The sequence below is a fragment of the Dermacentor variabilis genome, chromosome 10, assembly GCF_050947875.1.
Source record: "Dermacentor variabilis isolate Ectoservices chromosome 10, ASM5094787v1, whole genome shotgun sequence".
Taxonomy (NCBI): domain Eukaryota; kingdom Metazoa; phylum Arthropoda; class Arachnida; order Ixodida; family Ixodidae; genus Dermacentor; species Dermacentor variabilis.
Window position 1 is genome coordinate 64,340,828 of NC_134577.1, and position 12,963 is coordinate 64,353,790.

At 43.9% G+C, this 12,963-nt stretch overlaps 1 protein-coding gene across 2 annotated transcripts in view; it reads left to right on the forward strand.

Annotated features, from left to right (window-relative positions):
• The window catches only part of LOC142560648 (zinc finger SWIM domain-containing protein 5-like), a 65,508-nt gene that overhangs the window by 11,466 nt on the left and 41,079 nt on the right, over positions 1–12,963 (forward strand). For both annotated transcript variants that reach the window (XM_075672873.1, XM_075672874.1), the window contains exons 2-4: positions 5,594–5,690; positions 10,805–10,932; positions 12,802–12,945. In XM_075672873.1, coding sequence (XP_075528988.1) covers positions 5,594–5,690; positions 10,805–10,932; positions 12,802–12,945 — 369 coding nt within the window. The remainder of the gene's footprint in view (positions 1–5,593; positions 5,691–10,804; positions 10,933–12,801; positions 12,946–12,963) is intronic.

The following is a 12,963-nucleotide window of genomic DNA, read 5'->3' on the forward strand; positions in this document are numbered from 1 at the left end:
TGAGGGCGTACACTCCAACCTAAAATAAAAGTTATTACTAATTATTAGAGAGAGAGAGAGAGAGAGAGAGAGAGAGAGAGAGACGCCCTGTACAACGAACTCCAGGTGGCTCCTGGCTGTCTGCATCCTTTCTGCATGTCGTGTCCATATCCTACTGCGCTAATGTACGTATCCAACAGGCACTATGTGTATGTCGAAACGTTACAGTCCTGTCGAGCCCGGGGTCGCTCTCGTGAGTCTCGCTATAAAAATGCTGCTGCACGTGCAATTTTGCAAGGAACGTGCGCGGCGCCGTAATTGCAGCTCGATTGAACCTCCTAGGAGGCTGCGCTTGTAGTTGGAACTCTCTCACGGAAAACTTTCTGGGGCAATGACGGGAAAGCTACGGGCGCGTGGCTGCCGCACATGTGTTACGGCACCAAGTAGTCCGCCAGCGTTTTACAGTGCTTCTAGTTGCTCGGAACAGACGATGAATCGACGCCGCTTCACATGCGACGGTTTCGCGTTTGCCCAGACGCGGAAGCGAAAAGCCGCAAAATAAGTGAACTTTTACATTGAGTGGTGTGTTTTATCTTATTTAACTGTTGCTAGTAAGGTGCTTATGTTTCCTATTCCCCAGCTTAAGCTAACGTGGATGAAAACGCGGGACTCTTTTCAGAAGCGCCCTCACTTGTGCGCGCTTTGCCTCCGTAGCTTTCACCTTCATTGCCACAGAAAGTTGTCCGCGAGTATACAAGGAATGCATTGACCGGAGCGGATGCGTGTCGAAAGAGCGAAGAAAAAAAAAAAAAGGAAAACGAAGTCGCAGTTTCGCCCGAGAAGCGAAGCCACACACTGATGGCAGTAGCAATGTATGTGTGCACGTACAACGACGAGACAGTCACGCGAAGGTTTGTATAAGCTGCGCATAAATTGCGATAAAAGTTATCTTACCAACTAAGCAACTGTACGATGTCCCGCGCGCGCGGACAAATACGATAAAGAGGCCTCAGCCGACGACCACGAGGGAGAGCGCGTGCTCGCCACAAAAGCGAACGCGCTTCCCACTGCCGCTCGCTTCGCCATTTCAAATGTGCCGCGTAACTCTGGTTACGCGACCTCCAAACACAAGGTGCGCTTACGACAGGGTGTATTTTGTAAGGCCAAAATCACTCTCGTTGTTGGGCGGGATTCCCGCTGTCGCAACCTTCCTTTATACTGCGAAAATCGATATCGTTCTTTGCTTCATTCGTCTAATATATGTGTACACAGGCAGCTACGTCACTGCGTCGGTTGCTGTCATTAAAAAAAGAAAAAGAAGAATCAGTGGCGATTAAAGAGGTGAATTGCGGTCGAAATGTGAGAGAAGTCAAGTCTCACCTCCTTGCTGTCTCGGCGCACCTTCTTATCACGTGACTGGCTTCCCACACGCGCGCATTTCCCCCCCTCACTTTGGCCCTCCTAATGCTAACGTGTTAAAAATCTTTGCAGTTGTTTGCAACTATGAAACAAACGGTGTCGGGGCACCCGTTACCGCACTTCTGTTAACTGCTGCAGGCGCCTTGAGTGGGGAGTGGGCATTTCGCTACACGTGTCATGGCATGGCCGAACCACCATATTGTTATATTCATAATTTTCTTTTTGTCAGCTCTGGATGACCCGCTGTAAAAGGTAATTAACGCACTGATTGTGTAGGAACGCAAACATATGGCTAAATTTTAGTGTGTATAGAGTGTCCAGCCCTTCTAGTCAGAAAGCGAATGGCGGCCGATTTTGACGTCAGTTGCGCCTTTCATTGGTGGAGAGAAGAACGTACGTTCAGTTGCAATCTCAGTTGCACTCGTGGGCATTCCGAAACGCTGACACGATTACATCAGCTCGTTATCTTTATTTTTATTTTTTGATCACGACTCTAATCAACTCGTACCTCGATCCGGGTCACGGCAGCGTCCCCCCCCCCCCTTTTTTTTTCTATCTCACTCGCCGACTGCGCCTCCCAGAACTCTCGATAAGCATAACTGCGATAACGTCTGTGATACGCCAGGCAGCCCAGGCGCCACTTATCGCCTCACGCTCTTTCGCTCGTTCGCTCGCTGAGATTGGCGCAGCCGCCGTGACGTCAGCGCACGGAATCGCCTATCGGTGGAACCTATATAGTGGCTACATAGGAGCTGTGTGGGTACACCTTGCTATCAGTGAGCGCCTCTCTATCAGTTTTTTTTTTTTTTTTGCTTTGCTTGGACCAGCTTTTCGTGTCTAGGTTCTAGGACACATTTTTTTTTGCAGGTATTTTTTTCTTTTCCCCAGGCACGGCGATAACGTCATGTTTGTGCGAGGCCACTTGGCAGACCTTATTTTCTGGCGACCTTGTGGTGCTGTTGATTTACCACACATTTCGCGGTCATTGCCAAGGCCAATGCATGCTCTGTGGAAGAGGTGATCTGCACCGCTCAAGTCAGCGAAGTGCAGCATGATTAAATGGACACTAAAGAGAAACAACTAAAGAAAGGGTGGTACGTTGGGTGCAATGGTATTCCATACTAAAGAAACAGCTAACTAGTTTCTAATGATAAATCATGTGTTGAAAACCCATTATCTTCATTAATTTCATGGTAAGAGGGTGATTACCAGAAGAGAGAATGAAGGCGCACCAAACTTCCATTTTGAATTTTGCACCGGTGCATCATGTTGACATCACTGATTTCGGTGTCCTTTTTGTGTGTTGGGGGGGGGGGGGGAGATTCATTGTGGTGCAGTGAAAAATCTCGAAACTTTCGAAGTTCAGGTTATTGCTCCTTTAAAGTACAAGTTAGGTCATTGTTACACCGACAGAAACTTAATGAGGCCTGAGAAGATGACTTCATGACTCATGAGTCACAGCCGGTCGGTGTGGGAACTTCAAGGAGGCATCGTCACCCGTGCTATTCACTCTTTTCGCAGAGCAGTTTGTTTTAAAAAAACAAGGTGGCGCTTTTGGTGGCGCGGCTCACGTCGCCGCAGCAGCAGCGTACAAATTCGAAACCATTGCCGCTTCCACCTTGCTTCTGTATGATCAGTTGTCGGAAGTGCAACTGAGTTTTTGCTAGCACACTGTGCTCCTATCATGCCGGATTGAATGATGTGGATTGAAGATGTGTGCAGTAGTTGGCTGCAAAAATAGTGACTGGCATATTAAGGAATGGAATAAATCTGTGTCGTCAGGTTTGCAGACTGTTGCTGCAACTGTCCGTACATGTTACTGACACTTCGAGATGTACAGCTTTCTTCGAGGATACGGAAATTTTCTCATCCACCAGCATTGTATCGCTAACCTTTAAAGAAAGTGTTTCAGCCCCGGAACGGCAGCAAGAGCAAGTACCGCTCGTTAAACAATGACAAAGAGAGTAGCGCCACTTCCTGTCATAGTATGTTTCGCGCACAGTATCTAAACACATCTACCCTCAACTGGCATGGAATCTTATGCCTACTCTATCGCCGACATGTCAATAAGTGAATGGGCACACACTTGAATACATGCACACCATATACGCACTATAATTGACGGACTACACCGATAGCGCACGAGTGGTCAAATCTGAATGTTTTGTGATGGTCCACAAGAGTAAGCGAGTTACTAGCAATAATACATCTTTGCTTCAAGGTATTACAATGTACAAAACGGCTACGCTTCAAGCCTTGCGCACAGCAAGAACAAACCTATTGGAATTGAGCACACCTGCGTGTGATTAGGCAGAAACAATCAGATGGTGGTCGCACCAAGTAAATTTACTTAGTCAGAAGTGAAACAAGCTGCTGCTTGAAAATATTTGCCAAATAAAGAATGAAGAGAAAAACACACTAATTCTGATTCATGGGTAGAAAGTTTGGATAGGTTAATTGGAATACATATTTAGCCCTGCTTTCAAAACAAGCACCATATATGCTGCTCGCACCACTTGGACATAGCTTAATGAGCTTCCAAAGCGCTTTTGCATGTTCTATGAAGCTATGGCCAAAGCCTTGTGTCATCCACCCAGTGACCGTCCACGATACGTCCCGAAACAGAGGCTTGCTAAGCCACACTGGCGTCATACACACCCATTGTAATCACAGAGGAAACGGAGGCAGTTGAGGCAGGCAATGGACGTGTCGCCACGTGATCAAACATGGCAGCACCCACGGGATGACTGCGAAAAGGATCAATAGTGTATTAGCACACTGTACCCGTATGTACGCCCTTAGTTCTCATCTTTGCTTTTCTTTCTTGTTTATTTATTTATGTAGGTACTTATTTATTGCTATCGGCAGAAGAAATGTCAATCTTTTAATACAGCTCACCCTATTCTTCTCTTTGGTGTCTGTTTATAATATGTTGGGAGGGGGTAGGAGTAGGCGGGGAGTGGGTTGCGATGCCAAATGTTGCACAAAATTGCCTGCCTGATCACCAGTGCAGACTGAATTCACTCACTTTGATCAAAACTAGTATATTTCACTCAATGCCTTATAGCCAATGTCAGAGCATCTTCTCAAGCATTGGAGACAGATTGGAACAATCATAGCATAAAGTGCAGACATTTTTTCCCCCGGAATCTCCACATATGCCAGCCATGTGAACAGCTTATGAAGAGGCCACTGGGGACGCTGATTTACAGAACAGGCTCGGACTTGCCTAAATATGCCTTGAGCAGTCAGTCTTCAATTAAAAATGCATTGCATGCTCAGAAGTAATTCTATAAAAGTTAGTCAGCTTTTACTTGAGCAAACCACTTATTATAGCTCAATTTCTGATGCCACCAGCATTCACCAAAAAGCTAACCTTTCTATCTCTTCTGCGCTGTTTATTCAGAATTACTGAAATTTTTAGCTGAAACGCCAGCTAGTTAGTGTATCACTTTTGCCGTTCAAGTAAGTGTGCCGCTGCGGTAATGGTGACATGACTGCCCTTCCGTTTGTGGCGCAAAAACCATATGTCACACACTCCTCGACAAGCTGTCCTATGCAACTAAAACAGTCCTCCCTTGGTGTTCCTTCATGTAACCCACATTGCTGAGGGGAATTTGACGTAGTTGCCATGAGAATCAAGACCTGAAGACCTCGGCACCCATGCATTAGAGGAACCGAGGTCTTCATCACTCGCAACCCACTGTGTATTGCCACAACAAAGTATTGGTGCAGTTGTCTTACTGTATTCGTTTGTTGCAAACCAAAGCGATTGTGTTTTGTAACCAGTGGATATGATGTTCTGCTGCTGAGCTTGATGTCGTAGGTTAAATTACTGGCTGTGGCAACGACATTTTGATAGACGCGAAATGGAAAAAAAAAAAAATGCCTGTGTACTTTGATTTCGGTGCGCGTTAACGAACCCCAGGTGGTCAAACTTAACCTGGGGTCCTCCACTGTGGCGTCTCTCACAGCCCCACTGGTGCTTTGAAATGCTTAAACCCCACAAATCAATTGTTTGGTGATTGATATGGAAACGAGGTGCAGGCCGTGGCTGTGTGTTCCCTCCGCACGTGCTATTGTTGTTTGGTGTTAAGGCCGCAGTGATGATTGTTGAGCCTCAGTAACTGTCTGCACGAGTGGCATTTTGTTTCGTGCCTTTGACTGTGCCGCCCCGTGTGTCTGGGTCCTGCAGGTTTTCACTTGAGTGGCAGTGTGACGCCCAGTGCCCCTGGAACGGGATACCCTGCCGAGCCGGAAAAGAAGTTCCGCATCTCCATCAGTTTCGACAGGTGAGGCTTCGACTCCTGGCCTTTCATTGTGGGGCTGCTCTTTGTTTGCTGTAAGAAAAGAAGAAAAAAAAAAAGAAAGAGAGAGAGAACTAACCTGGTGCAGTTCCTCATACCGTTCACACAAATGAAGAATGGCTTGTGATCTGTACGCTTGTTCATATAGGATTGTATCGCGTCCCTGCGTACATGTTCGGAACTTATTATACACCCTCATGCCAGGACTACGTACGTTCCAGTGTGTCTAACACTACATGTGGACTTAATTTACTGTCCTATCTAACTCCACTCTATATTTCCCACAACCTTTGATGTTTCTTCATATATTACAATATTTTTCTTATTATCATTGCTGCTGTAGGAAAAGGCATAACCCTCGCCATTATAGATGACTAAATTTCTTTCTTTTATTTTAATTTCAGTAAAAAGATCAGTGATGTGAGGCATGTATATTCTGGCCTTCTCTGACTCAGTAAAAAGGTGGAGCCAGTATGTGCTTGCATTTCACTTTTTAGGATTCTTTGCACATTTTTATGCTCTGATGGAATACAGCCCGCCATATTTTGAGTCGTGCACTTTTAAAATGGTTTACTGTAGTGTTTACGCAAAAATCAACAGCCAGCTCCTTTTCTCAGCAGTATCCACTAGGGTCTATTTTCCTCCATAAGCTAATTAAGTAGCTTAAGTAGCTGTTACATTTATTTCTCCTTTCTCTGGTGGTACGACTGATTGGTTTTCATTGGGTTCAACTTGGACACTACTTATTGCGAATTGTGCAGAGCAGTTGGACTCTTTTCAGGCAAGCAGTCAAGCCGATAAACTTCGTCGGGTACGACGCATGAATTCATGTTCGCGTGCACGTGTCACACAGAGCTGGCATTCGTTGCTAAAGCCCTGCTGTTGACATTTTCAGGCCTGCTAAGATGGGAGAGTACTTGTTTTGTATCCTTCTGGAAGAGTTAAAATTTTTTGCTCTTGTTAGACCTTTGGACATCTCCTTTTTTGCTCACTTTACTTAGCTCGATGCTGTTTCCTTGTCGAACTGCTTTCCCATTTCTGGCTGCAGTTATGATTCGTTGCTGTCGTAAAGTTCTGTTGTTTTCTGTACGTTGCCTTGACGTACAAGCTGAGTTCGTCATCTGGAAGAGGGTGGGCTTAACAGCAGGAATTCCTGCTGAAAGAAGCATTGTGTAGTGCTTGTGGCAATATCTGTTTTCACACTCTGGTGTTATGTGTCACATAGTGTTCTTTAACCTGAAAGGATCAGCAAAAGAAAGAAAAGCTGATTGATGACATTACGTTTATAGGAAACGTAAAAAGCCAGATGCTTTGAAGGTTGCCAGCTGTTTAACGTAGTACAAATAGATTGTTCCCATTTTTTTTTATATAATTCGTCGGGAAATAGCATTGACTAGACAAGGTCAATGCTGCACATGGTGGTTGTGAAAATGAAATGTGTGCATGTGCGTACACACTTTTTTTTGTTATGTTCGCCACAATGCCTGCTTGTTCTGTATGCTGTAGTGGCACTCGGCCTTTGGTTGTTGCCGACAGAATGCATCTGTGGAATTGCTCTTCGGCTTTGTCTTGCTTTACATTTTTCTGCCTGTCTGGTTTTTAATGCTTCCTGATAGCGAAAGCACACCTGCAAATGCTCACGAATTTCTCGTAAGGTTAGGAAATTTAGGTTCATTTTACAAGTTTACTAATGTTGCATCAAGTTTTATGAAAAAGAAATTGTTTGTGAAAAAGTTCCAATCGTCTTTCACTGACCGTGTGCCGTCAGAAGTCTTCCGATCTGGAAAACGTTGGAGGGGCATTCACTTTTTGGAAGATTATTCAGATAAGTTCCTGAAGCAGGTTAAATTAGCAAGAGCAAAGTCACTGAAAAATGCACTGTGATCCAAAAACAATGTGTTATTTGTCAGTCTGTGCTTTTCAAGGTTATGGCTGCTTGTGGGTTGCTTTTAAAGATAAATCACCTTTATGAGTGTGTATGTATCCTACAAAAGGCATGTGCATGCTTAGGGCAAGCTTTAAACAGAAATATGTGCTCTCCTTCCCCTCCCCCCATTCTCCCCTAAGTTGCATGTCTGAGAAATATTTACTCATTTTAAAGTTCTTGTGTTGGCAGGTGGCTGAAAGTCATAGTTGTTAACCTGCTCATTTCTTTTCATCAGAGACTTCTAGTGCAACTAAAGAAAAATAACGGCTGAAAGCTTAAATTGTATAAAAGTGAAATATTGTTGAAAAAATAATGAGCAAGAAAAGAAAGTAAACTTCTGGCTACAAACATAGGAGAGGTTGTTGTAGAAGAGAAAGCTGTCGCATTTCTTCAAAAACGGAAGGTGGGGACGTGTATACGTCAAAACAAGCTGTGTAAAGCGATTACCGTATTTAATCGATTGTAACGCGCCCCTGATTGTAACGCACTCCTGTTTGCCGTGACCTAAAGAAAGAAAAGTCTTTTACAGTACTGCGCACCTCATTTTTTCATACAGAAATACAACTTTCTTTGATTTGGAAAAAACAAAGATTCACTCTTAATGCACTAAAGTTGCGATAAATAAAAATCAATGTTGCAGTTTTGTGCAAAAGGCGAAGCATCGATTACGACAGCAAATTAGTACACAACTATACAAAAAGTAAGGATAGTAGTTTTATCGGCCATATAAACTTTTAAACATTCGCTTACTAACTAAATTAACAAGCATGGTGCCACATGCACACAAGCATGAACAAGTAATGACCGTGGAAACTCTATAAACACTGGAGTGAGGAAGTGCGGTAGCAGGAGCGAGGGAATTGACCTTTGTACTAAGCGACAAGAACACAGCACAATGCGCTTAAATGCATGGACTCTTGTCTTTGCCACAGATCACTTTCAAGATAGGGGTCGCATGGCCGCGCCGTACATAGCAGCTGCCGGTGTAGAACGCCTCTCCTGTTTGCGCGAGTCTCGCACGCAAGTTTCGGGAACTCCGAACGCCCGTGATGTGGCCCGATTTCCGTCCGTCTCTGCACACGTGATCGCTTTCCTTTTAATTGCGGCACTGTGATGAACTCAGCATGCCTTTGCAGTCGGCACTTCCATGCTGATAGAGCAAACACAGAAAACGGGAAGACGGACGGTGCACTAACCTAAGCCAAAGGAAGCATTGCCTAAGCACACATACTGCAGCACATGGAGAAAGCTATGGCAGCTAGGCTCGGAAGCGCGTACGAGGTGGCCATTTTGAAATGCCGATGGCGATATGGTAACGCAGATTTAGGGTCGTACTCAATTCTAATGCGCACACAATTTTCGGACCCATTTTATCGGAAAGTGCATGTTAGGTCCGAGTAAGTACGGTAAATGATGATGAAGTCTTCACCATAGTCAGAACCTAAAACACACACCGGTATACAACACAGCTACCTTGTTTGTCGTCTCTGTAGAGCAGGCGCAGCCATATAGAGAAATAAACTAAAGGAGGTCATTTGGAATGTTGCTCGGTTAGCTACATTGCGTTGGGGAAGGGCAGAGTGGTATAAAATGTTGCAAGAGAAAAACAGAAGGTTTTTGAACACATGAACATGCATGGAAAACTTCGCATAGATGCATTGATCACTTCACACATGCTGTTGTTTTGCCGAAATGGCTGAAGAGTGAGCAGAAATTTTGCAAGCCTCCTTTGCAGACACTAAATGTTGCAGTGAACATGTGGCATCATGTGTCGGGAGACATGATGATGTCGTGAACCCTAGCTCGACCTCTTCTTGTAGAGCTAGCCCCGAGAAGGGAGCAACATGTAGTCACTGCCACATTGAAAGGAGGTCTGTTGTATCGCATTCATCAACATGCATAAGTGAGCTGTGTGGAGGAATATGCAAGCATAGCAGTTCTAACCATGCAATGCCTGAACTGAATTCCACATCAAGGCAATTGGAGCAAGTTGTTCTCCTTTATTTCTAGTCATGCAGGTTACATTTTTACGAGAAAACAACAGCAATCAAACATTTGAGTTGAAACTTAGTATAATAACTACTAATCACTGAGTAATTGGTTTGCAGAAATATCCAGAGCTAAAACTTCACTCCACCTTATCAAAAATGCAACTATGGAAATTGTGTGAAGCCTCCCACACGTAAATCAGCATTTTGAGACATCATACACTACTTTGAGTGTATGATACGTTGGACATTACGACATTGAGATGAGCACTGTGCCTTGCCACTGGGGCTTTTAGTTAGCAGTGCATGCAGCATATTGTCACCCTGCATCATCACACTGGGCACTCGGACTCAATGCCACATAGTACTAATACTAACACCACATACTGAGACTATTATCCTATGTATGCAATATACATGGGCTATCCTCAAAGAATGAAATGCAAACAGCAGAGTGTGCCGCTTTTGTGAAGCATAGTGAAGAAGCAAAGGGCGTGAACATGTATGATTAACTTTGATGTGCCACTACACCAGGCTGAGAGGCCAAGTAGTGAGGGAATTGAACTTCTTCAAGATTTCTGTGCTCTGAAAATTTTTGTGCTTGGGGGTACTGTATACCAGTGCTGTATAAATATTCTGTGTAGTCCGTATAAGATACTTACTGTACTGAATACCATGTGTCTCATGCAATAGCCATCCCCGCGTAGTAGTCACACCCAAAGTACAAACAATAAAGTAAAGAGAAGCCCTGTCATCCGAGAGCTTTAGGAGGTGCAAAGTGCCACTGCCCTTAGAAGCAAGTGAGAAGCTTAGCTCGACTGCATTTAACCGAAGGCCACAGTCGCACATTAGTGCATTGTGTATGATACTTGCCAGTATTCGTCAAGTTTGACAATGTTCCATGCACTAGTTCCACTTTATGGAGGCAAACATGCAGGTTTCATAGGTATGTCTTTAGAAGCTTTTTTTTTTATATGATAGCCATATACTGACTGTTTGTGTAATGTCTCATGCAAGCTTATGCGGCAGTGACTTTTGTCACCACATTAACCACAATAACTTGTGTTGAATGAGCTAGCCACGTCATGATCTGACTGAGCTTAGCCCTCACTTGGAATACGTAGTGCTATTCGTCGCTGGCGAGTAACTGACAGTCGTGATTCCCCATTCACCTTTGCTTTCAGGTGTAAGATCACCTCGGTAACATGCACGTGCGAAACACACGACATCTTCTGGTGCCAGCATGTGGTGGCCCTGGCCATCTACCGAATCCGGAATGCCGACAGCGTCCGGCTTCGAGTTCCCATCTCAGGTGAGCCAACAGGGCAGCCATTGAAGCGAAAGCTTTAGCTTGGGCCATTGCCAATTTCCATATTTGAACACAACATGTAAAACACATAAATGCTCTCATGAGACAACTGCTTAACTGATTTAAATGGAATTTGTTGCATTTGAGACAGCGATTCATGTTTTAGCAACATTGGTGAGCAGAATTTTTATGTAGTACATTGAATTTCTTTTACAAAAATTTCTGAAAGTCTGTAAGTTTCATAAAAATAAAAGCAAGAGGTTTACAAATCTGTGCACCAAAAATACATACATTCTGCAAACTGCACCTCTTAGAGCATCTGAAATGGACAAATCTAATACACACGTCTACAGCTTACATAAAACTGTTACAATGCGTACAAGGATTTTGCAAAAGTCCTATTCACAGCTTAGTGGCATATTTTAGAGTGTTGAATAATATTGTACATCGATTTTGTCTGCTTAGATGTGTTATCAGGTGAAGTTTAAAGAAATATATCATTTTTTTATTGCCGAGTTACATAGTTGTAAACTTTGTACTTGAGTTTTCGCCATTTTGCAATTTTCAACAATAGGTATTTGTAAAAAAAATTGGCGGCCTAAATAAAGAATTTGCTGCATACAGTCACTAGACTCTCACTTTTTCTTTTAAATTCTAAAAATATCATCCAGTTTGGAGCAGTAATTGCTGAGAAAAAGCGATTTCTCCGTTACCATGTGTTTAGATGGGAGCCCCAGAGCTGAAACTTCCTTGAGCACCAGGAAGGCATTAAGTGAACCTGAAGTCAAAAGTTTGATGAAACCATGTCTTGTCCGGAAGAATTCAGATGAAGCGTTATAGATGCCACTGAAGGTAGCATTTGATAAAAATTTGATGTTTTATTCTAAACACAGGAGCCTTGTACACAGTGAAACACAGCATGAATCATTATCAACGGGGCTCGCTAATGGGAGCCAGAATGTCAATTTATGAATTGTTTGTCTTCTCCAGCATACGTTTGTCAACTTTACTGTTGAGGAACCTTTGGACCTTCTAAACAATTGACGCATCGTTTGATAAATCATGAAGCACTGTTTCATGATCTTGGTGCCGCTGTTCCAAACTTTGTGGTGTCAGCACTATGTGAGATAACATGTGATAATGTCAGGGCTTGGCCACCAGTATGTTTGGTGCTCTATTTTGGTGCACCCATCAAGTTGTCACTGCTATCTAGAATGATGTGTGAGGGGCAGACGTTGTTTGAGACCCACGTGCCTTTACCCGCTGTGGTTGCTTAGCGGCATTGGTGCTGCACTGCTAAGCACGAGGTTGCGGGATTGAATCCTGGCTACAACATCCCCATTTTGATGGGGATGAAATGCAAAAACACCCGTGTAGTTAGATTTAGTTGAATGTTAAAGAACTCCAGGTGGTCAAAATTGATCTGGAGTCCCCCACTACAGCATGCCTCATAATCAGATCATGGTTTTGGCCCGTAAAACCCCATAGTTTAATTTTAGTTTTTTAAAAACTCACATGCTTTTTATTAGTGTCCGCAGCATGTACGCTTCTGCTATGTGCAAACTAATGTCACCCCTCGTTAAATGAAGGCTCTTCCGACTTGAAAGTACCCTCGTTATATCTGATGTTCATTATAATCAAACACTTTGATATCAGTGAAAAATAATTCGTGAATTTTGGGTTTACCGTGTTATGTACGATAATTTGTTATATCCGGTATTTTGTTATAATGAGGTTTGACTGCACATCAAGTGGTCATTTGCTGAATTGCATTTCATATGTTGAGGACAGTGCGTGCGTGCTAGCTTAGGAGAGGCATGTCTCTGTTGGCATGAGGACGCTGGGACATTTCTCCCTTGTTCTGCTGTGCAGAGACCCTGCTGCAGCTGGACCGGGAGCAGCTGCAGAAGCTGCTGCAGTACCTGATAGCCGAGCACCACACCGAGGTGCTGCCGACAGCTCAGCGCCTGGCTGATGAGATCCTCCAGTCTCGGTCACTCATCAACCGCATTGCCGGTATGTACACACGTGCAG